Below are 25071 nucleotides of genomic sequence, written 5' to 3' on the forward strand. Positions count from 1 at the left end.
TATTCAGAAGCTGTATCATCACAAATTCACATCATTATTTGAAGGTTTGTGCCTGTCATTGTTAAGTCAGTGTATGATGTGACTTCTCTCTGTATTACTTCATCTTAAAGTTAAAAGGACACATTTGGAAACTAAGCAGCACATTTTACATTTACAGTACAAACATAGGTTTGGCCCTTTTTAACTGAATCTGAATGAATGTACATTATGAAACCACCAAAAGCAATGGCACAGGTCTGTAACCCAAACACAATGCTAGTGATCTGGTTCACAAAACACTGACATCCATAATTATAAATAAAAAAGATCTTTCTACTGAGATAACTACACTTTTTACAGCAAGATTGACAGAAATACCCAATCTCAATACGTCAGTAAATGTGGAAGCACATGGCTGCAGCCTCACTCCATATGTACCCTTCTCCCACGGTCATACATCTCCTCTACTACTAAGAGGAGAATCAATCAAATGAAATAACGTATTTGCAGTTTTGTATATTCACTAAGTGAATTTGAACAAATAAAGGTCCCAGTATAATTTTCAACTAGAACACAGTTCAGTTTTACAGGGTGTCACCTTTATTCTCATGTTCTAGCATTAAAATACACATCAATCTGTCTGTTTCTCAAATAACAAACAGTGACTTCCTTCATTGTATCATGCTGGATACAGGTCATTGTGCTAATTATTATAGTTATATTAGATATTATATAATTATAATAATGCTTATGAAAGGTATTCAAGAAAAGATTTTCCATTTTCAGTCATTTTAATGGAATGATAAAAGTGACATCACAGATAATATAAATTTACGATAGATACATCAACTTGTCTGAGGATGACATTATTTTCTACATATTTTATTCAACTCGTTTCACATTAGAAAGTTTAAATTAGTCATTTTTATCTAATGTCTTTGTTTTTCATTCTTCGCAAAGAAAAAATATATATAAAAAAGTATTTTTTGTTTTGACAAAATCAAGAGATTTTCATGTTTACCCTAAGTGAGAATCAAGTCACAATAAGACTTTCCCTGTGTTCTTAACTTGTCCTGACTTTAATATGTGTATTTTCAGTCTGTTAACTGGAAATAATTTTCTATTTACTGAGAAGAATCAGTTACAGTGTCTCTCTACAGTATGTTGGCTTCACAGGAGCCAGGCTTCAGTATCTCAAGTGTAAAAATATGTTGAATTGCTTTTCTAAACCAGGGGTAAAAATAAGTGTATATCAGGGGGTTTAAACAGGAGTTACAGTACAACAGCCAAAGGGACACAGATGTCCCTGCTATTGTGTTAACCTCAGACGCAATAGAGAAAAAATAATATGGAGTAGAACACAAAAGAAACACAAACACTACAACACCAAGAATCCTGGCTGCTTTGATCTCAGATTTCTTTGGTTTCTCCGTTTCTGAAAGTGTGACAGCTTCAATCTGAGAGCGCATGGCACGAGCCTGAGACACCGCCACCACAAACACTCTGATATACAGAAGTGTGATGATGAGAAACGGGCCTAAAAAGGTCACAACAAAATCAACAGCTACTTGAGCATATGTAATTGCAACTACACAATCTCCATAACAGAAATCATGACTGTTTTGTTGTTGTCGTTTGACAAAGTCTCTCAGTATCCAACTACTGTGCACAGCAGAAAATAACCAACACAGACAAATGCACATCTGAACTCTGCTCAGAGTGACTTTAGTGTAGTAGAACATGGGGTCACAAATGGCCACATAGCGGTCAACTGATATGAGAACCAGGTTTCCTACTGAAACACTGACTAACAGGTAACTTAAGGAGAAATTAGCAGCACATATAAAATCACCTAGAAGCCAACAGCCCTGGTCAAGGATGATTTCAATTGGCATCTGTAGTAATCCCACAAGGAAATCTGTGACAGCCAGAGAGAGGACGAGGATGTTGGTGTTTGTGTGGAGCTGCCTGAAATAGAAAAATATCAATATATAACATGTTAACATGTAGAAATGGGGAAAATTTAGTTTTAAGCTGTTGTAATATTAGAAGTATAAATAGCTCTCTAACAACATGTCAAAATACAGCACTGTACAACTGAGGCAAAATGTGTGCAAATACCTTTATCTAATGTCTAAACAAGAAAACTGTTGTTGTATGCACTACAATATTTTATATGTCATGTAACAGATAACAATAAAACACTTTAAACAGGGTTCTTATCCACAAATGTTTTCATCAGAAATCGAAATGTGACATTTTAGCTCAACACCCTTTTCTAATTCTAACCAAAAAATAAAACTGAAATGTTTAGGCCATGCAGAGCAGCTGGTCTCTGCCTGAAGTGGGAGATAGAGATGATGACCAGCAGGTTAAGAGCCACGGTGAGGAAAGCAACGATGAACTGTAGACTGCAAATGGACACGGCCTCGAACTGAGGACGGACAGTTTTCCTGCATGAAGTGTTGAGTTGTGGAAAGCAGAGATCAACTTCTTCCAACTTCTCCATTTTCCGGGAGGAGAGGGTGCCGAGCTGTGACAGCTTTCTGGTCAGAACGCTTTGTCACACTGCTAATTTATTCCCATCTTCTCTCACCTTCCACATACAGGTTTCATCTAGGGAGAAGGCCAGAGCCAGTTACATCATACTGCGATTCCCAGTAGTTCTGAGTACTTCTTCGTTGTGTTTCTTCTTTATTTCTCTTGTTTTTTGAATAAGTTATTAATATGTTGATTTATAGGAGGAAGCAGAATTAAACTAAACAGTGGAAAAGTTCACTGTTAAAACCCAGGCGACAGACTTTGTGTCAGCTATTCACTTTAATATTAACTTCTACTGTCTACCTGGCTTCTTTAAGTAGGTTTGTTTTTCTGTCTTTCTTTTATTAATGTGCAAATGTGATACAGCTGGTGTAACTGGTACAAATGTAAGTTCAGTGTCCCCATAAAATAATATTTATAAATTAATGAGATAAAATAACTAGTATACAGTACATGTGTTATGTGTGAAGATTAGGAATAGTATTATTAATGTTACTTATATCAGGATTTTATTGTCTTAGTTGCTGGTGCAGTTTTATTACTGTACAAATAACAGTCAGAAAAAAACCCTTCATTAAAAAATGCTGTTTTTAACATCAGCAATAGAAAATTACTGAAAAAGATCTGAGGCAGTGCAGTAAAATGAATAAAATGCACATATGATACACTTGAACATTAGTGCATACAATTATTGTAAAGATACAGCAAATATCCTTTAATGCCTCTTCAAATGGGGTCAGATTTATTCCAGAAATATGTGTTTTCAGAAAAACACACAACAGATTTTCTGTTTTCAGTAATTTGATTATGATTAAATGAACACAGAAAAGCCAGTATACTGTATGGATACTATATGTGTAATGATAAATAGAGAATGACAGGTTCAGCCTCAACATTTTATTTTATTTTGCTGACAAAGACAAAGATAAAATACTTCCCCCTTCACAGAGAAAAAAATCAGATTCATCTATTATTTCATTTGAAGCAGAGCTCATCACTACAGTATGTTGGCTTTACTGGAGTTAGGCTGCAGAATCTGAAGTGTAATAATGTGTATAACAGATTTTCTGAACCACGGGTAAAATAATGCATAAATCACTGGGTTTATGCAGGAGTTACAATACAACAACCACACTGGAAAGACTAAAGATGACATAATAAATGAGTTGTTTTCAGCTACAGTAGTGTAAACATAGTATGGGCAAGAGCACAAAAGAAACACAAATATCACAATACCAAGAGTCCTGGCGGCTTTGATCTCAGATTTCTTTGGTTTCACAGTCTCTGAATGGAGGGTGACAGCAATGTGAGAGCGCATGGCACGAGCCTGAGACACAGCCACCACAAACACCCTGAGATACAGAAGTGTGATGACAAGAAAGGGGCCTAAAAAGGTCACAACAAGGTCAACAACTTTATCAGCATAATAAATTGTGCCTATGCACTGTTCAAAACAGAAATCATACCTGTTCTGTTGTCTGAGGAAGTCTCTCAGTATCCAACAGCTGTGCACCGCAGAAAAAAACCAACACAGACAAATGCAGATCTGAACTCTGCTCAGAGTGACTTTAGTGTAGTAGAACATGGGGTCACAAATGGCCACATAGCGGTCAACTGATATAAGAACCAGGTTTCCTACTGAAACACTGACTAAGAAGTAACCTAAAAGGAAATTCACAGCACATATAAAATCACCTAGAATCCAACAGCCCTGGTAGAGAATGATTTCACTTGGCATCTGTAGTAAACCCATAAGGAAATCTGTGACAGCCAGAGAGAGGACGAGGATGTTGGTGTTTGTGTGGAGCTGCCTGAAATAGAAGAATATCAACATAAAACATATTGACATGTAGAAATGGTGAAAATTTAGTTTTAAGCAGTTCTAATGTTAGCAACATGTCAAAATACAGCACAGTATAACTGACGCAAAATGTGTGCAAATACCTTTATCTAATGTCGAAACAAGAAAACTATTGTTGTATGCACTACAATATTTTATATGTCATGTAACAGATAACAATAAAACACTTTAAACAGGGTTCTTATCCACAAATGTTTTCATCAGAAATCGAAATGTGACATTTTAGCTCAACACCCTTTTCTAATTCTAACCAAAAAATAAAACTGAAATGTTTAGGCCATGCAGAGCAGCTGGTCTCTGCCTGAAGTGGGAGATAGAGATGATGACCAGCAGGTTAAGAGCCACGGTGAGGAAAGCAACGATGAACTGTAGACTGCAAATGAACACGGCCTCGAACTGAGGACGGACAGTTTTCCTGCATGAAGTGTTGAGTTGTGGAAAGCAGAGATCAACTTCTTCCAACTTCTCCATTTTCCGGGAGGAGAGGGTGCCGAGCTGTGACAGCTTTCTGGTCAGAACGCTTTGTCACACTGCTAATTTATTCCCATCTTCTCTCACCTTCCACATACAGGTTTCATCTAGGGAGAAGGCCAAAGCCAGTTACATCATACTGCGATTCCCAGTAGTTCTGAGTACTTCTTCGTTGTGTTTCTTCTTTATTTCTCTTGTTTTTTGAATAAGTTATTAATATCTTGATTTATAGGAGGAAGCAAAATTAAACTAAACAGTGGAAAAGTTCACTGTTAAAACCCAGGCGACAGACTTTGTGTCAGCTATTCACTTTAATATTAACTTCTACTGTCTACCTGGCTTCTTTAAGTAGGTTTGTTTTTCTGTCTTTCTTTTATTAATGTGCAAATGTGATGCAGCTGGTGTAACTGGTACAAATGTAAGTTCAGTGTCCACCATGTGTTTGTGTGGAGCTGCCTGAAATAGAAGAATATCAAGAATGAACACATGGTTACTTGAATTTATGAATAAATCAAAGTTAGAGTTAGAATCATAGGCATTTTCATTTCAGCAATTTTCAAAGCAAACATGATTATAGTGAAACTGTTGAGACCAAAAGCAAATCAAACCTATGTGTTTTTCTTTATAAAAGAAAAGTGGTAAATTATTACAGGCTAAATGGATTAACAGGCTAAACAGAAAAGTTCTCTCTTTGCCTGAAGTGGGAGATCGAGATGATGACCAGCAGGTTAAAAACCAGTCAGAAGACTAATAAAGGACTGCAGACTGTAAATGAGCATGGCTCCAGAGCCAGGTCCTTGTATGTCCCTGCAAAAGGTGTTGAGCTGTGGATTGTAGAGATCAGCTTCTTCCAGGATCTCCACCATCACAGAGGAGAGCAGAGGGAGCTGAGCCCTGACATCCGTCTGGTCCAAATTCTATCTCACCTGGCTAAATTATCTCAATCATTTCTCCCCTCCCATGCACGGATTTCATCTAAAGAGGATGCCACAGCTAATTCTGTCATGCTATGACTCCTGGGAGACATCTGTCTCTCTCTGTTTGGAGTGCATGCTGGGAGCACGTCTGAATGTTGTGAGACTCCTCCAAACTAGTCATGCTATATTTCTTTTGTGAGTTTTCTGTCCACCAGCTCTTCTTTCCGACCTTTAAATGAACGTTTGCTCTGTGCATGATATATACTGATATGTAAATAAATAGGATAGATTCTGATATTATCTGCTCTCCACACTTGCTTTGTGCTGTTATACACGACTATCCCCCATGTTTACATTGATTCAGTGATGTTAGGCTGCTTGTCCTCCAACTGTACTTCCTTAATGGCCTTTTAGCTCCATGTCTTGTTGGTCTTGTGAGGGTGAGCTCTGAATGTATAAAAGTGTGGGTCATTACTGCACTCTCAGCTCTAAGTTCTGTTCATATAGCTTTCATTGATGCTTAATTCCATTTTCATTGTAGAATTGCAGTGTGAACTCACGCTTTCATGCCCTCTAATGGCCTTCAGAAGGCATTTTGTAAAACATGGTCCTTATGAGAGACATGATGTGGATAATTTGTGATTTGATGCTATACAAAAAAAATTGAATTGAATTGAATTGAATTGAATTGAATTGAATTGAATTGAATTGAATAGAATATTACGTTGTAATGGCTGTTGGTTTTCTCCCCTGAAATCTGCACATGGGAGGGGGGAAAGCCTCAGAATAAATGAGCTGGGTGACAGTTCAGAGACCAGAAAGCTGTCAGAGCTCAGCACCCTCTCCTCTCTGATAATGGAGACCCTGGAGGAAGCTGATCTCTGCTTTCCACAACTCAACACATCTTGCAGGAAGACGATGCATGCTAGCTCTGAGGCTGTGCTCATTTTAAGTCTAGAGTCCATCGTCGCCATCCTCACTGTCGTTCTCAACCTGCTGGTCATCATCTCTATCTCCTACTTCAGGCAGAGATACATTTCTCTGCTTGGCTTGAAATTTTTATGTGTTTATTCTTTCAGTTATGGATTGTCAAACTACAATGCAACATTTAGATCTGTGATGAAAATATGTGCAGATCACAACAGTGTTTTATTTATTTTTTTCATATGTGTTACATGTTATTTGCTGCTCTGCATACTCTAATCTTCTTGTGCATACAGGTTATATGAATAAGCTTTGCGATGTGCGATGCTGTGCTTTATTTTGGCTTGTTTGTAGATAACTCTTAACTATTTCTAACATTATAACAGCTAAAACTCTTCTTTGCACAGCTAATACATGTGACAATGTGTTTAATGTTGATATTTTTCTATTTCAGGCAGCTCCACACAAACACCAACCTCCTCGTCCTCTCTCTGGCTGTTGCAGATTTCCTCGTGGGTTTACTACAGATGCCAATTGAAATCATCCTCAATCAAGGCTGTTGGCTCCTGAGTGACTTTATGTGTACTGTTAATGCCTTTTTAAGTTACTTCTTAGTCAGTGTTTCAGTGGGAAACTTGGTTCTTATATCAGTTGACCGCTATGTGGCCATTTGTGACCCCATGTTCTACTACACTAAAGTCACTCTGAACAGAGTTCAGATCTGCATTTGTCTGTGTTGGGTATTTTCTGCTGTGCACAGTAGCTGGATACTGAGAGACTTTGTCAAACAACAAAACCAATATGATTTCTGTTATGGAGAGCAAATAGTTACGATTACATATGCTCAAGTCGCTGTTGATTTTGTTGTGACCTTTTTAGGCCCCTTTCTTGTCATCACACTTCTGTATCTCCGGGTGTTTGTGGTGGCTGTGTCTCAGGCTCGTGCCATGCGCTCTCATATTACAGCTGTCACACTCCAGCGTTCACAAACTGTGAAACCAAAGAAATCTGAGATCAAAGCAGCCAGGACTCTTGGTATTGTGATATTTGTATTTCTTTTGTGCTCTAGTCCGTATTATTTTTTCTCTGTTGGATCTGGAAACATTTCAACAGCAGGAACATCAGCAGCCATTTGGCTGTTGTACTGTAACTCCTGTCTAAACCCTGTGATATACACCTTTTTTTATTCCTGGTTTAGAAAAGCTATTAAACATATTTTTACACTTCAGATTCTGCAGCCTGAGTCCCGTGAGGCCAACATTCTGTAGAGTGACTGAGAAAGAAGAAACGAAAGGAACTTTATCAAAGGAGAAAAAGAAATCAAACATTTCTTAAGATCATTTGCTGTCATTATATTTATTTTACACATTTCAATGTTTTTATAAAATAACATGAAAATATTTCTGACAACTTGATGCATTCATTTTTAGTTTGTGCTTGATTACACATAAAATTCCATTCCACCTGTTGTGTAACACAGTATACCTGTTTATGGTTTCCTTGTACATTTCTTTTATAAGAATAAACATATGATTACTTATGAGCTTTACTGATGGCTTACAGAAACCATCAGTAAAACTCAGATGGGGGAATTTATTGTTAAGTTACACAAAATCAGTGTGTATTTCCAAGCCTTCAAGGCCATTAAATTTGTTTTTATTCTGTGACATCTTCCACAAATAATATTATTCAGTCTTGTTTCCACACTGCACAGGGCCATGTGTCACCTGCATTTAAAATAAGAACTTTTATTTCTCCCTATATGGGAAACTAAAACATTTTAATTCACTGTTTTCGAAGTATTCTCTCTGACATAACTATTTTCTTGCTTTATACCCCATGTACAAGAGTCTTTCAGTAGAAATGTGTTAATTGACTAAATGTAAAATATAAAAGTAAATGAACTATAAACATTAGTCCATCACACCTGAATGTGGTTATGCCCCAGAACTGACCTGGGCGGCTGAACCAGGAACAGTTGCTGAAGCAGTAGGGGTATAGATTGAAAAAACTGACTCAGCTAACAGATGCTGGACCAAGGAGCAGGTTGAACGTTAAAAAATGGAGGCAGTGGTCAACACTGGAACAGACTATCACAAAAGTCTCAGCAAAACCACCCACCACAGGAACAGAAATGGGACAACAGGTTCCTTTCCCACCCTATTTAAGCAGGCCCAGATCACCCCATTCCATAAAGAAACCTACTCACAACCCTTCTCTTGTGGAGCATTACAGACCTGACTCTCTTCTTGAATTCCTGGCCAAGACCCTGATTGACCAGTCTTGAATCAACAGACTGACTTTCTCTCTACGACCAACCTACTTTGTTTCAACCAGTCTGGCTTCTAGAGTGGTCAATCCACAGAAACAGCAATCCTGAGGGACATGAAATCCCGGCAAGGCTGCAAAAGCTGTAGCTCAGTCTTTCGCCTTAATCTTACTTGATCTATCTGCAGTTTACCACTAGATCCTCCTGTTGGCATCATCTGACTTGGGAATCACTGGTACATCTCTGGCCTGTTACTTGTCTGAACAAACCTTTAGGTTATCTTGGCTGGGGCAAGTTTTTAACTCTTACTGTTTCTCCATTGGCGTACTGCAGGGTTCAGTTCTTGGTCTTTCGATTTTTCCCCATCTACAGTATAATACATCCTTAGGTTCCTTCATTTACTCACATGGCTTTTTCTAGCATTGCTATGCTGATGGCACACAGTTCTTCCTGTCCTTTCCACCAGATGATGTCATCTCATTATGCATCTCTGCCTGTCACTCTGACATCTCTGCTTAGATAAAAAAAAAAAAAAAAAGACATGTTCAATTCAACCTCAGAAGAGGCATAGGTTTTATAGGCTTAAATCGAATCACGGTATTTACGTTAACTTTATTACTTAGTATCTGTAATTCTATTTAGCTATTGTAGATGTATAGAGCTGTTTGCCTTTCAAATTATTACTGTTTAAAGTAAGAAAGAAAGAGAAAGAGAAAGAGAGAGATGTGTGTTTTACTCAGGCTAAGTTCAGAATAATAGGAGTCATAATAATAATATTCTCCACTGTTGCCTAAAGTTAGCTGAAATGGGATTGTTGGGATCATTTTTTATACAATTATACTCTGTAAGGTCTTAAACTTTACACTGTAAAGTGCCTTGAGATGACTTCAGGTGTGATTTGATGCTATACAAATAAAACTGAATTGAATTGAATTGAATTGAATAATACGTTGTAATGGCTGTTGGTTTTCTCCCCTGAAATCTGCACATGGGAGGGGGGAAAGCCTCAGAATAAATGAGCTGGGTGACAGATCAGAGACCAGAAAGCTGTCAGAGCTCAGCACCCTCTCCTCTTTGATAATGGAGACCCTGGAGGAAGCTGATCTCTGCTTTCCACAACTCAACACATCTTGCAGGAAGACGATGCATGCTCACTCTGAAGCCATGCTCATTTTAAGTCTAGAGTCCATCGTCGCCATCCTCACTGTCGTTCTCAACCTGCTGGTCATCATCTCTATCTCCCACTTCAGGCAGAGATACATTTCTCTGCTTGGCTTGAAATTTTTATGTATTTATTCTTTCAGTTATGGATTGTCAAACTACAATGCAACATTTAGATCTGTGATGAAAATATGTGCAGATCACAACAGTGTTTTATTTTTTTTCATATGTGTTACATGTTATTTGCTGCTATGCATACTCTAATCTTCTTAATGACATGAATGAAGCATGTGACAGACGTTTTCTTTTTTTGTTAAGTGCATACAGGTTATAGGAATAAGCTTTGCATGTGCGATGCTGTGCTTTATTTTGGCTTGTTTGTAGATAACTCTTAACTATTTCTAACATTATAACAGCTAAAACTCTTCTTTGCACAGCTAATACATGTGACAACGTGTTTAATGTTGATGTTCTTCTATTTCAGGCAGCTCCACACAAACACCAACCTCCTCGTCATTTCTCTGGCTGTTGCAGATTTCCTCGTGGGTTTACTACAGATGCCAATTGAAATCATCCTCAATCAAGGCTGTTGGCTCTTGAGTGACTTTATGTGTACTATTAATTTCTTTTTAAGTTACTTCTTAGTCAGTGTTTCAGTGGGGAACTTGGTTCTTATATCAGTTGACCGCTATGTGGCCATTTGTGACCCCATGTTCTACTACACTAAAGTCACTCTGAACAGAGTTCAGATCTGCATTTGTCTGTGTTGGGTATTTTCTGCTGTGCACAGTAGCTGGATACTGAGAGACTTTGTCAAACAACAAAACCAATATGATTTCTGTTATGGAGAGCAAATAGTTACGATTACATATGCTCAAGTCGCTGTTGATTTTGTTGTGACCTTTTTAGGCCCCTTTCTTGTCATCACACTTCTGTATCTCCGGGTGTTTGTGGTGGCTGTGTCTCAGGCTCGTGCCATGCGCTCTCATATTACAGCTGTCACACTCCAGCGTTCACAAACTGTGAAACCAAAGAAATCTGAGATCAAAGCAGCCAGGACTCTTGGTATTGTGATATTTGTAGTTTCTTTTGTGCTCTAGTCCGTATTATTTTTTTTCTGTTGGATCTGGAAACATCTCAACAGCAGGAACATCAGCAGCCATTTGGCTGTTGTACTGTAACTCCTGTCTAAACCCTGTGATATACACCTTTTTTTATTCCTGGTTTAGAAAAGCTATTAAACATATTTTTACACTTCAGATTCTGCAGCCTGAGTCCCGTGAGGCCAACATTCTGTAGAGTGACTGAGAAAGAAGAAACGAAAGGAACTTTATCAAAGGAGAAAAAGAAATCAAACATTTCTTAAGATCATTTGCTGTCAGTATATTTATTTTACACATTTCAACATCCAGACAGTTTCTATAAACTGCAACTTGATTGCATTAATTTTTAATTTGTGCTTCATTCATTACACATAAAATTATATTTCCACCTGTTGTGTGACACAGTATACTTGTTTGTGGTTTCCTTATACTTTTTTTTTTTATAAGAATAAACATATGATTACTTGTGACATGGGGGAATTTATTGTTAAGTTACACAAAATCAGTGTGTATCACCAAGTCTTCAATGCCATTAAATGTATCTTTGTTTTTATTCTGTGACATTTTCCACAAATAATATTATTCAGTCTTGTTTCCACACTGCACAGGGCCATGTGTCACCTGCATTTAAAATAAGAACTTTTATTTCTCCCTATATGGGAAACTAAAACATCTTCAGTATTCTCTCTGACATAACTATTTTCTTGCTTTATAACCCATTTACAAGAGTCTTTCAATAGAAATGTGCTAATTGACTAAATGTAAAATATAAAAGTAAATAAACTATAAACAGTAGTCCATCACACCTGAATGTGGTTATGCCCCATAACTGACCTGGGCGGCTGAACCAGGAACAGGTGCAGAAGCAGCAGCAGATTGAAAAAACTGACTCACACTGACGCTAATGTAGCTGGTGTTTTCTGGTGGGGAGGATGGCCAGTGGTTAGCAGGAACATTGCTAGCTGGTCAGGGATTATTGGGATTCCGAATGATGCTGTTGGCATCATCTGACTTTGAAATCACTGGTACAGCTCTGGCCTGGATCAAGTCTTACTTGTTTGGACAAACCTTCAAGGTATCTTGGCAGAGGCAAGTTTCTAACTCTTACTGCTTCTCCATTGGTGTGCCACAGGGCTCAGTTCTTGGTCTTTTACTTTTTCCCTATTTACAGCATAATACATCCTTAGGTTCCATCATTTTCTCACATGGCTTTTTCTAGCATTGCTATGCTGAAAGCACAGAACTCTTCCTGTCCTTTCCTCTAATTTTTGATCAGTAAATTTTGTTGCTGCCCTCATCAGCTTCAAAGCCTTGACCTGCGTATAAAGTGGTCAAGTCAACATCAACTGCCTATCTGAACTCCCTTGTTTAGGTCTACAATCCCTCTCACCCACTGCGCTCTGGCAGTGAACAACATCTAGTGGTTCCCTCACTTCACCTCAAAACATCCCAGGTTAAGCTCTTCAATTTTCAAAATCTTGCCATTTGTTTATTATTACCTATGTTGTATCAATAGATGAATGTATGTATAGAATAAAATGTCATTACTTACAGCCTCAGTTAATACTGGTTTTATTTATTATTTATTTATTACCTTGATAATATGTATCTCTTTATCTAGATCTAGTTATAAATAGAGATATAGATAATGTTTTGATTTATTACAGTATTAACTAAGGAAAATAGATAAATGGAGAGAGTAACATGTTTATGTTTGAAGTACTGGGAGTTTTAGTATGACGTATTCAGCTTTGGACTTCCATAGATGAAATGTGCACATGGGAGGGGAAAAAAGGATAGAAATAATTGTTTTGACCAGAAGGCCGTCAGAGCTCACCACCCTCTGTCCTGATGGAGACTCTCGAAGAAGCAGAAATCTGTTTTCCACAACTCAACACCACTTGCAGGGAGACTATGCCTCCTCGCTCTGAGGCCATGCTAATTTTCAGTCTACAGTCCATCATTGCTATTCTAACTGTGCTTCTTAACCTGCTGGTCATCATCTCTATCTCCCACTTCAGGCAGAGATCACCTAGTCTACGTGACCTGAAAATGTTTTACTTTTACAATAATAAATATGCTGTCAGATTAGATTGTGAACTCTTATGAAATAATTTTGGAGATAGATGTTTACAGTAGTATAATTACTTTTACATCTGTTATAAACTGTATGCTGCTGGATATCCACGAACCTTCTCTATGACATAAACAGAGTATTTCTTGTTTTGGCTTTTGATTAATGCCTGAACATGGTATTTGCAAATACCGTGCTGTATTTAGGCAGGAAGCTAAAGAGCTCTTCTTACTCATTAACATAACATTATAACTGCTTAAAACAATGTTTTTCTCTATTTATACATGTTAACACCTTATATATTGATATTCTTCTATTTCAGGCAGCTCCACACAAACACCAACCTCCTCGTCCTCTCTCTGGCTGTCACAGATTTCCTTGTGGGTTTACTACAGATGCCAAGTGAAATCATTCTCTACCAGGGCTGTTGGCTTCTAGGTGACTTCATATGTATTGTAAATTTCTTTTTAAGTTACTTGTTAGTCAGTGTTTCAGTGGGAAACCTGGTTCTTATATCAGTTGACCGCTATGTGGCCATTTGTGACCCCATGTTCTACTACACTAAAGTCACTCTGAGCAGAGTTCAGATCTGCATTTGTCTGTGTTGGGTATTTTCTGCTGTGCACAGTAGTTGGATACTGAGAGACTTTATTAAAGAACAAGACAGCTACAATTTATGTTATGGAGATTGTGTAGTTGCAGTTACATATGCTCAAGTCGCTGTTGATTTTGTTGTGACCTTTTTAGGCCCCTTTCTTGTCATCACACTTCTGTATATCAGAGTGTTTGTGGTGGCGGTGTCTCAGGCTCGTGTCATGCGCTCTCAGATTGAAGCTTTCACACTCCAGCATTCAAAAACCGAGAAACCAAAGAAATCTGAGATCAAAGCAGCCAGGACTCTTGGTATTGTGATATTCGTGTTTCTTTTGAGCTCTAGTCCTTATTATTTTTTCTCTTTTGCAGCCGAGATAAACTCAATATCAGGGACATCAGTAACGGTTTGGCTGTTATATTGTAACTCCTGTCTAAACCCTTTGATTTATGCCTTTTTTTACCCCTGGTTCAGAAAATCTATTAAACACATTGTTACCCTTCAGATACTAAAGCCTGAATCGCGCGAAGCCAACATACTGTAGAGAGACACGGTGACTGTGTGAAATTTTTATGTTGTCTTCAGTACAATGAATTAAACCAGATGTAAAGACTATTATTAAAGTATGTGAAAAATTACCTTATTTGGTGCATAGAAACAGAATTAAACCTCTAACAGATGATGTGATTTAATGTTGGACTTTGTCAAACATAATTAAATAAACAGTCAAGTGTCTGCAGAGGTTGTAGTACCTCTTAAGCACCACAAAAGGGCGCCCAAGCTAATTTTACCCAATAGGTGCAGGGCAAATTTCATGTCTCTTTGGATCATAGTTACACAGTTAACAATCATATACAGTGTCCTATCCTCCATGAGAGGTGGCCCTGACTTCATTTCCTGTGCTAGAAAAAAGACAAAGTTGACACTTTCACTGTGTTCCAGAAAGGTGATGATCACTGGACAAAGGGCCTTGGATGCACTGAGAGGGTGTCTATCTATTGATTGATCTGTTCACCTTGACAGTAAATGAATTTGTGCCAAAAAAATACTTTTGTTTATCAGATGGGTGGCTGTGATGTTTTACTTCAGCCCAACAACGTGATGGGATTGCATTTACCTGAACCATACTGCTTACTGGACTAATGCATATTCAGTTTGTAATCATCACAGAAGAATCATCTGATCCACTGCCAATATATAACTCCATGGCAGACATGTACTATGAAGAGTGGACCAATTCATTTAACTATTATTTAATATATTATCAGAAGTGACAGGACTGACCTCACTCCATGATACCTGGCCCTGAATCCTTCAATACAAATGTGTAAGCAAGTGCTGGCCAGCAGATGTCATCATGATACTTGTGTTAAATGAGAGAGAGGCAGTGTACTGCTATTTGATGTTGTGACATGATTTCCAGAAACAAAGCCTTCTGAACAAATGCAGCACCAAAGGTCAACCAGCAGAGGTCAGCATGATTTTTATTCTAAAAAACAGGTCTGAATGATAAAAAATACATAATATAAATATAATAATAAATTTGACATCATTGTCTTAAAAGCAGTTTTATATAGTAGTATATAGTATAGTTTTATAATTTTTTATATAAATAGATGTAGAGAAAATTGTTATATTCTTTTCTAGACTCAAAGTCCAACTTAAACTGAAACTAACAAAGTGTGGTCTGTGGAAGTTTAGGTCACGTTTTACTGCATTTGGAAGGAACTAGGTTATTTAAATTTGTCATGGTTTCTCAGCCCTCTGTTAGCTCTCACTTCTCAGTAGGTTCTTTTCTCCATGTCATGTTGAACCAGCTTTCAAACTTTAGGCTCTGTGTTGTGTTGAACTAACAGAAGTGGGGTCCGAGTTTGACAGAGATAATTGAAGGTCTGTGCAGGGACCAGTATGTTCATGTATATTAACCACAATGTGAGAACATGCAGCAAATGGAAAGAGGCCACACTTGGAAACTGAAAAGTGTTTATTGAACTTGGAGAGGAATTGAATTAGGTCTGAGAATGGAGGGGGGTGGGGGACAGGTTCTATCATACATGCTATTTTGGTCCTAAATGAGCACTAACATTGCATAAACACAAATGAAGAAAACTGCATAAGAGCTGTGTATGAACAAATGCCTGCAGAGGAGCAGGGCCCTTTGTATTATATTTTTTAAGCAGTGCATATTCGATCCACGTAACATTTAATTGTGTTCATTTATTTTTGTCACTATGTTTGCTACTCGTATAATGTAATTAATGAAAATAGATTTTTGTGAATAGAAAATAAAGGCAGAATAAACAATGACAATAAGAAAAGGTATTAACATAAACTGTAATGTTATGGTCATCCATAATGTGACAAAAAGTGAAAAGCAGTGTTTTGACATGTGTTTCAGAGAGATCATGGAGGAAGATCTCCTTTCCCAATGATGTCATACAAGTTATACAATCGTCCACCTAGACGTGCAGTATTTAGATACTGTAATGAGCAACAGCAAGCCCAGAGGTGATGAAACCTAACAGTAACGAGTGTCATTAGGTCCTTAACTGTGACCTCCCCAGGGTGGCACCTCTACAGTGGTGAACAGGCTACTGGGAACAGGGCTGGTTAGAGCCAGACTTCATCCAGCTAATTACTGTTTGACCCACTGGTCACTGATCTGCTGGCCACACGGGATGCTCCTATAAGCAAACAATACACCTCATTCAGCAAAATTATGAGGAATAAAGAGTTCAGAATCAGCTGTGATGCGTTATTGAGGACCAGACATACTGCTGCAAAGTTGTCTTCATCATATTATCTTTAAATGGTCAGTATGTATTAGCTCCTTAATCCCAAGAGACCGATTAGACAAACTGCCCAGTAGTTACAGTATCTCATACAAATTGGTTGTGGGCAAATCAGCTTCTAAGGAGTCCTTACTCTAATGAACAAAATGTTGTGCTTAGTTTGTATCAGAGTGAATCATCATGGTCATGAAGAGGGAAGACCATTATTTCCCTAAATGATAACTTTGCTCTTCCATGTTAAAAGTCCTGCACTACTTCTACACATAAAAGTAAACAGATTAATATTTCATTCATTCATTGATTTAATTTTTATCTTTTATCATGAAAGTATCAATTATTAATTAGGAAAACTTTGAGTAAGCACAAACACTGACGTTTTTGTGGTCTTTTCATCTGTATGAAGCATATCATTGGTTCTATTTTATTATTCTCAGTCTTTGTGACATTGTACTTGTGTACACAATTCCCTTTTCTACCTAAAGAAAACATTACTAATGAAGAAGTAAAATTTCAGTGAGAGACAGTTGAAAACCTACATTAGCAGGGGTGCAGAAAAGAAAAAGGTGTTTTGTCTCAGTTCTGCAATCACACACAGAAGAAAAGCTGCTGACTGACAAAAAGTAAAGGCCACCAACAGAGCACGGGACACTGGAAGAGGTGAAATATTAACTGACTCCTGTGCATGACCTTGGACTTGCAGTTCAAAGAGTTTTATCGTGCTGCTGTGTTTTCTGATATTATTAAAAAATGATGTGAGAAGAAATAAATACTTGCTAAATAAATAATTGCACTACAGCACAAGCTTTCTGTAGCTGTGGATTAAACATTGTCCGGGAGAAATTCTCCATCATTTCCTCCTCACAGAGCTGCTTCAGCTCAGACCTATTCTTAGGACGTCTGCTGTGAATGTTTCTCTTTAGGTCATTCCAGAGCAGCTCAGTTCTGATTAGGTCTGGGCTCTGACCGAGCCACATTGCTGCTGCATCACCCAGCTTCTTCTGAGCTTCTTCTTACACACAGCCACTCTCACATCATATTTGGAAGTAATTTTTTTTGTCCACACGTCACTGTCCCCAGCTTCACTTCCAGTTTCCAGCTTTTATTTTGATGGCCCAAGTCCTGCCCTCCTGCACACTCAGTATCTCCAACTTTTCCAATTATTATTGATTGTTTTCACCTGTGTCTCCTTTATATGCAGTACCTCTCTCCAACCCAGATTGTCTGACTATCCATGTTGGTGTTGGATAACACTGCCTAGTTTTCTGGTTCTTGGAGCTCACCTTGGTTCTACCCTGGACCTGCAAAATTGTGAGTTTGATTCTGATTCTCTGGCTTCTCCCGGTTGGACCATGTTATATCTCTCTCTGTGTATAGGGGTATAGGATAAAGAGTTGTAGACTAAGGATTGTGTAATTATGTGACCAGTGTGCACACGTAGAGGACCCATAGTGTCAGGACACTTTAGCTTCTGCGTTCCTTCTTTCTTCCCAGTCTAGTTTTGCTAACCCTCTGTTCTTTCCCTTCACTACTCAGCAGACCAGTGTGTGGATTCCAATCAAAACAGCCACCTTCCTTTTCTGGACTACAGTTCCCATCAGCCCTTCCATTTCCTGTTTCCTCCCTCTGCCTCATCGAATAACAATAAGATTCAGTCACCACGTAAGCCCTCATACCTTTCAGCATCAATTATCTTGCAATCCTCTGTACACACCGTGTCTCCTCAAGAACATGTGTGTCCCCTGCTGGTTTGGAGGCTTACCATCTAATACCATCTTTGTCCAAACATTTCCTCTTATACTTAATAAATTTAATTTACCCTGAGTCACTGGCATGTAACTTTTTGACTCCACACAGTTATATCATGTCTCTCTCTCTCACCATGAAGGCAAACTGTCCATGCCCAGAGGCAGCAGAGGGACCCCCAAATTAATGATGCACTCTTCACCTTGTTTGGTTGTTGGGCTGTTTTAATGTTGGCATGCAATAATCTTTTTATGAACCATGGAACTACAAATAGTTCACTTTAGGTTTTAAAGACATAAGAGGATGACATTAAAACATTTGTAACAGAAAAGCTCTCATTATGAAAAATCTTGAAAGTTATTGCTGCTATAAGTCGTTCAACCGCTGTTTCAATAAAAATTATGACTACATATTTTATCAGCTTAGAAACATGAAACTAATACCTTCTCCATGAAAGGTTGTTTAAGTCAAAGTCAAACTTTGTTACTGCTCTCCTGTGTATAACTATTGTGGTGACATCGACAGGGCCAGACTAGATAAAACAAGCTGAATCCCTCCTCAACCCAGAGTTGAGTTATGTCAGTTATTATAGAGTTGTCAGTTATGTCTTAGCAAAGATAAAAAGCAACAGTATTTTAACGTCATTTGTTTTCCTTCACTTATCTGCCTTCAATTTTATATTGTACACCTTGTCAAATCTTTGTCAACTGTAATGACACTGCAGGTAGGGGAGTTTGTAAGACAGCAAAGATTTAAAGTTGTAGTTCTCAAACTCCCTCAGATTTGTTGTGTGGGTACAATGGAAAACAGCTCTCACTCTTTTTACTTCAACTTGAGCATTTTTGTAAATATTGGCTATTACAGTTACCCAGCCTTTGTTCTTTGCCTGTTGTTATATGGCTTTATTATCTGTGCTAATTTTGTCATAGTAGTGGTTATATCATGTGAGAGAGCACTACATGAACCCATGTATGTTTTCATTGCTTTGCTATCGATCAATGCTCTGTATGGCTCTGCAGGCTTTTTTCCCAGATTCCTGATGGATATTCTGTCTGATACTCACTTAATCTCACGTCCAGCTTGTTTCACTCAGATCTATGTTATCTACACTTATGCATTCTGTGAAGTCACAATTTTAGGAGTCATGTCATACGATAGATATGTAGCTGTATGTCAGCCTTTACATTATCACAGCAAAATGACTTCTGCAAAGTTGCAAATGCTTGCAGCTTTTGCATTGATCTGTCCAGCTATTTACAATTCAATTTCCGTTTATGTATCCATAACACTTCCTCTGTGTGGCAATAACATTCAGAAAGTACACTGTGCAGGCTGGAATATTGCAAAACTGGCATGTGTCACCTCTGCTATCACCCAAATTGCTGCCACAATAGCGGCTATAATTGTCTCTTTTCTCCCGATTTGTTGTATCTTGTACACTTACTTCAGAATTGTGCTTGTTTGTTGGAAAAGTTCTTCAGATTTTAGGGGCAAAGTGTTACAAAGCTGTCTCCCACACATTATTTCAGTTTTGATTTATTGTATCACATCATTTTCTGATACTATCCTTAACATATATGACCTTAAAGATCTAAATCCGTTTGTGGCTATACTATTGTCAATAGAATTTGTTGTGATTCCTCCAGTTCTAAACCCTCTTGTTTACGGACTAAAGTTACCAGAAATCAGAACACATGTTGTCAGGATGGTGTCCTGGAAGTAATTTGACAAAATTACTATTAGACTAATAGATTATTTACTTATTATTAATAAAATAAAAAAACTAATAATTTAAACACTTCTTCACTCTTACTTCACATGTCCAAATAAAATGCACAAGTAATCTAAACTCTAATACTAATAATGAAAACTAATATGTAGATTGCTCATATGTCAGTATATTCTTATTGTATTGTCTGTGAAATTATATTATATATTGTATTGTTGCTTTTAACTGTGTGGTGAAGCCATATCTATATTTCCACAATGTGGACAATACAATTTATCAAAGAATCATTTTCTAGTATCATACTTATTATTTTGTCATTAATTTGTCAGTGGATATAAAAATTGCTATTGTAGAGTGCTAATGAGAAATTAATATAGAGTTAAAAAGTGTGCTAGCTCACACTAAATATAAAAAGGTGCATTAAAATAACACATGTAAATCATCCATATACCATGATAAACAAAGATTCATGCTACAGACGTTATCAACACAAGACAGTCTGGGACAAGCTTTATACATACATATGTTTCTCTTATCATTTTTATTATTATTGTAGTGTATGAAACATTAAATTATAATCTAGCCATAGGGGTTGCAAGCCAGTGACTTCTGTGCCGGTCCCAAGCCCGGATAAATAGAGAGGGTTGCGTCAGGAAGGGCATCCGGCGTAAAAATTGCCAAAATAACCATGCGAATCATTCACAAGACTTTCATACCGGATCGGTCGAGGCCCGGGTTAACAACGACCGCCACCGATGCTTTTAACCTACAGGGTGTCGGTGGAAATTTGACTACTGTTGGTCGAAGAAAGAGGGGAGGCAGAAGAGTTCGTGGTCAGAGAGAGAAGGGAAAAGGCAGGAACATAGATTTGAGAATAGGGACTCTTAACGTTGGTACGATGACAGGGAAAGGCAGAGAGCTGGTAGACATGATGGAGAGAAGAAAGGTAGATGTTCTGTGTGTGCAGGAGACAAGGTGGAAGGGCAGCAAGGCACGTAGTATCGGAGGAGGATACAAACTGTTCTACCATGGTGTTGATAGGAAGAGAAACGGGGTAGGAGTGATTCTGAAGGGGGAGTTTGTGAACAATGTTCTAGAGGTGAAAAGAGTCTCAGACAGGGTGATGAGCATAAAGCTAGAAATTGAAGGGGTGATGGTGAATGTAGTCAGTGGGTATGCGCCACAGGTTGGCTGTGAGTTAGAAGAGAAGGAGAGATTCTGGAGTGAGTTTGATGAGGTCATAGAGAGTATCCCCAGAGGAGAGAGAGTTGTTGTTGGAGCAGACTTCAATGGGCATGTTGGTGAGGGCAACAGAGGTGATGAGGAGGTGATGGGCAGGTTTGGTGTGAAGGAAAGGAATCTGGAAGGACAGATGGTGGTGGACTTTGCTAAGAGGATGGAAATGGCTGTAGTCAACACTTACTTCCAGAAGCGAGAGGAACATAGAGTGACATACAGAAGTGGAGGTAGGAGTACGCAGGTGGACTACATCCTATGTAGACGAGGTCATTTGAGAGAGGTTAGTGACTGCAAAGTGGTGGTAGGAGAGAGTGTAGCCAGACAGCACCGCATGGTGGTGTGCAAGATGACTCTGGAGGTCAGGAAGAAGAAAAGAGGGAAGTCAGAGAAGAAGACCAAGTGGTGGAAGTTAAAGAATGAAGAAACTTGTGAGGAATTCAGACAGAAGTTGAAACAGGTTCTGGGTGGTCAGGATGAGCTTCCAGATGACTGGGAAACTACAGCAGAGGTTATCAGGGAAACAGGTAGGAAGGTGCTAGGTGTGTCATCTGGAAAGAGGAAAGAAGGTAAAGACACTTGGTGGTGGAATGAGGAAGTACAGGAATGTGTCCAGAGGAAGAGGTTAGCTAGAAGGAAGTGGGATGTAGAAAGGACTGAGGAAAGTAGACAGGAGTACAAGGAAGCGCAGCGTAGAGTGAAGAGGGAGGTGGCAAAGGCCAAACAGAAAGCTTACGATGAGCTGTATGACAGGTTAGACACAAAGGAAGGAGAGAAGGACTTGTACAGGCTAGCCAGACAGAGAGATAGAGATGGGAAGGACGTGCAGCAGGTAAGGGTGATTAAGGACAGAGATGGAAAGGTGCTAACAACCCAGGAGAGTGTGCAGAAAAGATGGAAGGAGTATTTTGAGGAGCTGATGAACGAGGAAAATGACAGGGAAAGAAGAGAGGAAGATGTGGATGTTGTGGAGCAGGAAATAGCAGAGATTGGAAAGGATGAGGTGAGGAAGGCTCTGAAAAGGATGAAGAGTGGAAAGGCTGTTGGTCCTGATGACGTACCTGTGGAGGTGTGGAAGTGCTTAGGAGAGACAGCAGTGGAGTTTCTAACCAGTTTGTTCAATAGGATTCTAGAGAGTGAGAAGATGCCTGAGGAATGGAGGAGAAGTGTTCTGGTTCCGATCTTTAAGAACAAGGGTGACACGCAGAACTGCAGCAACTATAGAGATATAAAGTTGATGAGCCACACAATGAAGCAGTGGGAAAGAGTAGTGGAAGCCAGGCTTAGGAAGAAGGTGGAGATTTGTGAGCAGCAGTATGGTTTCATGCCCCGTAAGAGCACCACTGATGCCATTTTTGCTTTGATATTGTTGATGGAAAAGTACAGAGATGGTCAGAAGGAGCTGCATTGTGTCTTTGTAGATTTAGAGAAGGCGTATGACAGGGTGCCGAGGGAGGAGCTGTGGTACTGTATGAGGTCGTCGGGAGTGGCAGAGAAGTACGTCAGACTAGTTCAGGACATGTATGAGAGAAGTATGACGGTGGTGAGATGTGCTGTAGGTCAGACAGAGGAGTTCAAGGTGGAGGTGGGACTACACCAAGGATCAGCTTTGAGTTCCTTCTTGTTTGCTATGTTGATGGACAGGCTGACAGATGAGGTCAGACAGGAATCTCCCTGGACAATGATGTTTGCGGATGACATTGTAATTTGCAGTGAGAGTAGAGAACAGGTGGAGGAACAGCTGGAGAGGTGGAGGTTTGCTCTGGAAAGAAGAGGCATGAAAGTCAGTCGTAGTAAGACAGAATACATGTATCTGAACGAGAGGGATCCAGGTAGAAGCGTTAGGTTACAGGGGGCTGAGGTGAAGAAGGTGCAGGAGTTTAAGTACTTGGGGTCAACAGTTCAGTGTGATGGAGAGTGTGGAAAAGAGGTGAAGAGGCGAGTGCAGGCAGGTTGGAGCGGGTGGAGGAAAGTGTCAGGAGTGTTGTGTGACAGAAGTGTCAGCAAGACTCAAAGGAAAGGTGTACAAGACAGTGGTGAGACCAGCTCTGCTCTATGGGTTAGAGACGGTAGCAGTGAGAAAGAGACAAGAGGCTGAGATGGAGGTAGCAGAGATGAAGATGTTGAGGTTCTCCTTAGGAGTGACCAGGTTAGACAGAATAAGGAACGAGTACATCAGAGGGACGGCTCACGTTGCCTGTGTTAGCGACAAAGTCAGAGAGGCCAGACTGAGATGGTTCGGACATGTTCAGAGGAGGGATAGTGAGTATATTGGTAGAAGGATGTTGGAGATGGAGCTGCCAGGCAGGAGGGCAAGAGGACGACCAAAGAGGAGATATATGGATGTCTTAACAGAGGACATGAGGTTGGCTAGTGTTAGGGTAGAAGATGCCCATGATAGAGTTAGGTGGAGAAGGATGATTCGCTGTGGCGACCCCTGATGGGAAAAGCCGAAAGAGAAGAAGAAGATGAAACATTAAATTATATTTTTCAGTTGTTGAGATTTTCCTGTACTGGCAGACACCATTTATTGTGCACATTCATTTTTAAAAGAATGGTTTCACACAGAGGAATGAATAAAAAGAAAAAGACGATTGTTTAACACAGTTGTCCACAAAAAGGTTTTAGAAAAAGAAAAAGTAAGTGAGCAGTTTCAGTTACAGTTTCAGGATTCTCTGCATAGACTAGTGATTAAATGTGATCTGATCTGATTGACCGATGGTTACAACTACAAACACAATGAAGTTTCCATGTCTTTATTGAATATACCTATTAAACATACAGAGTGATGATTAAAGAAATAACTGAAAACAATGTTTAGTAACTGTTTGAACCACCTTTGGTAGTAATAACTTCAAGCACGTGCTTCCTGTAGTTGTGGATTACTCTTGCACAATGTCCAGGAGTAAATTTTTACCATTTTTCCTTACGGAACTGCTTCAATTCGGTCACATTCTTAGGACGTCTGGTGTGAACGGTTCTCTTGAGAACAATCTTTAGTGGGATTAGGTCTCGACTGTGCCACATTGTCCTGCTGCATCACACAGTTTCTGCTGAGTTTCTGCTTGCAGACAGCTACCCTGACATTATTCTGCCATGATACCATGAAAAAGTTTGGAATTAAATTTTCCCTTCACGATAACAAGCTGTCCACATCCAGAGGCAGCAAAAAAGATTAAAATCAAAACCCTCAACCCAATAGGGATGCTGTGGAATAACTTAAGAGATCATCTAAGAATAAAGCTGAGCTGAAGAAGTTCTGCAAGAAAGAATGGTCCAAAACTCCTTCTGGACATTGTGCAGGTCTAATCCACAGTATCAGAAAGATGTTATCTGAGGTTATTGCCGCTATAGATCCTTCAACCAGTCTCACTTGTTTCTTCCACTATCACATTTTCACGAGTGTGTTTAATAAATACATCAAATATAGCAGCTTAGAAACATAGAAACAGTAGTAATACCTAATACTTTCTCCACGAAAGGTTATTTAAGTCAAAGTTAAACTTTGTAAGTGTGTGAACTCTCCTGTGTATAGTTACTGTGGTGACATCAACAGGGCCAGATTAAATAAAACAAGCTGAACCACACCAACAATCCACAGTTGTCTTTCTGTCATCCCTGACTATAACACTCGGTCAGTAATTTCTTAGCAAAGATATAGAGCAACTGTATTTTAGTT

General features: G+C 38.9%; 5 protein-coding genes and 1 pseudogene across 5 annotated transcripts; 4 read left to right on the forward strand and 2 right to left on the reverse strand.

Annotated features, from left to right (window-relative positions):
* Positions 1-1133: 1133 nt before the first annotated feature.
* On the reverse strand, positions 1134-2488 carry LOC113173426 (trace amine-associated receptor 13c-like). Its single transcript, XM_026376838.1, has 2 exons — positions 2319-2488; positions 1134-1947 (listed from the first exon to the last, which is right to left on the reverse strand). Exons 1-2 carry the CDS (start codon positions 2486-2488, stop codon positions 1134-1136), a joined length of 984 nt encoding a protein of 327 aa, XP_026232623.1.
* Positions 2489-3517: 1029 nt separating this feature from the next.
* On the reverse strand, positions 3518-4852 carry LOC113173427 (trace amine-associated receptor 13c-like). Its single transcript, XM_026376839.1, has 2 exons — positions 4683-4852; positions 3518-4331 (listed from the first exon to the last, which is right to left on the reverse strand). The coding sequence occupies exons 1-2, from the start codon at positions 4850-4852 to the stop codon at positions 3518-3520; spliced, it is 984 nt and encodes a 327-aa protein (XP_026232624.1).
* Positions 4853-6624: 1772 nt separating this feature from the next.
* Positions 6625-7961, forward strand: LOC113173428 (trace amine-associated receptor 13c-like). The gene is made up of 2 exons (XM_026376840.1): positions 6625-6794; positions 7148-7961. The coding sequence occupies exons 1-2, from the start codon at positions 6625-6627 to the stop codon at positions 7959-7961; spliced, it is 984 nt and encodes a 327-aa protein (XP_026232625.1).
* Positions 7962-10042: 2081 nt separating this feature from the next.
* On the forward strand, positions 10043-11422 carry LOC113173429 (annotated as a pseudogene).
* Positions 11423-13077: 1655 nt separating this feature from the next.
* LOC113173430 (trace amine-associated receptor 7e-like) lies at positions 13078-14436 on the forward strand. The gene is made up of 2 exons (XM_026376841.1): positions 13078-13247; positions 13623-14436. The coding sequence occupies exons 1-2, from the start codon at positions 13078-13080 to the stop codon at positions 14434-14436; spliced, it is 984 nt and encodes a 327-aa protein (XP_026232626.1).
* Positions 14437-19226: 4790 nt separating this feature from the next.
* LOC113173431 (olfactory receptor 142-like) lies at positions 19227-20150 on the forward strand. Its single transcript, XM_026376842.1, has one exon. The coding sequence runs from the start codon at positions 19227-19229 to the stop codon at positions 20148-20150; it is 924 nt and encodes a 307-aa protein (XP_026232627.1).
* Positions 20151-25071: the final 4921 nt, after the last annotated feature.

The sequence above is a fragment of the Anabas testudineus genome, chromosome 21 (genome assembly GCF_900324465.2).
Source record: "Anabas testudineus chromosome 21, fAnaTes1.2, whole genome shotgun sequence".
In the NCBI taxonomy this organism is placed as follows: domain Eukaryota; kingdom Metazoa; phylum Chordata; class Actinopteri; order Anabantiformes; family Anabantidae; genus Anabas; species Anabas testudineus.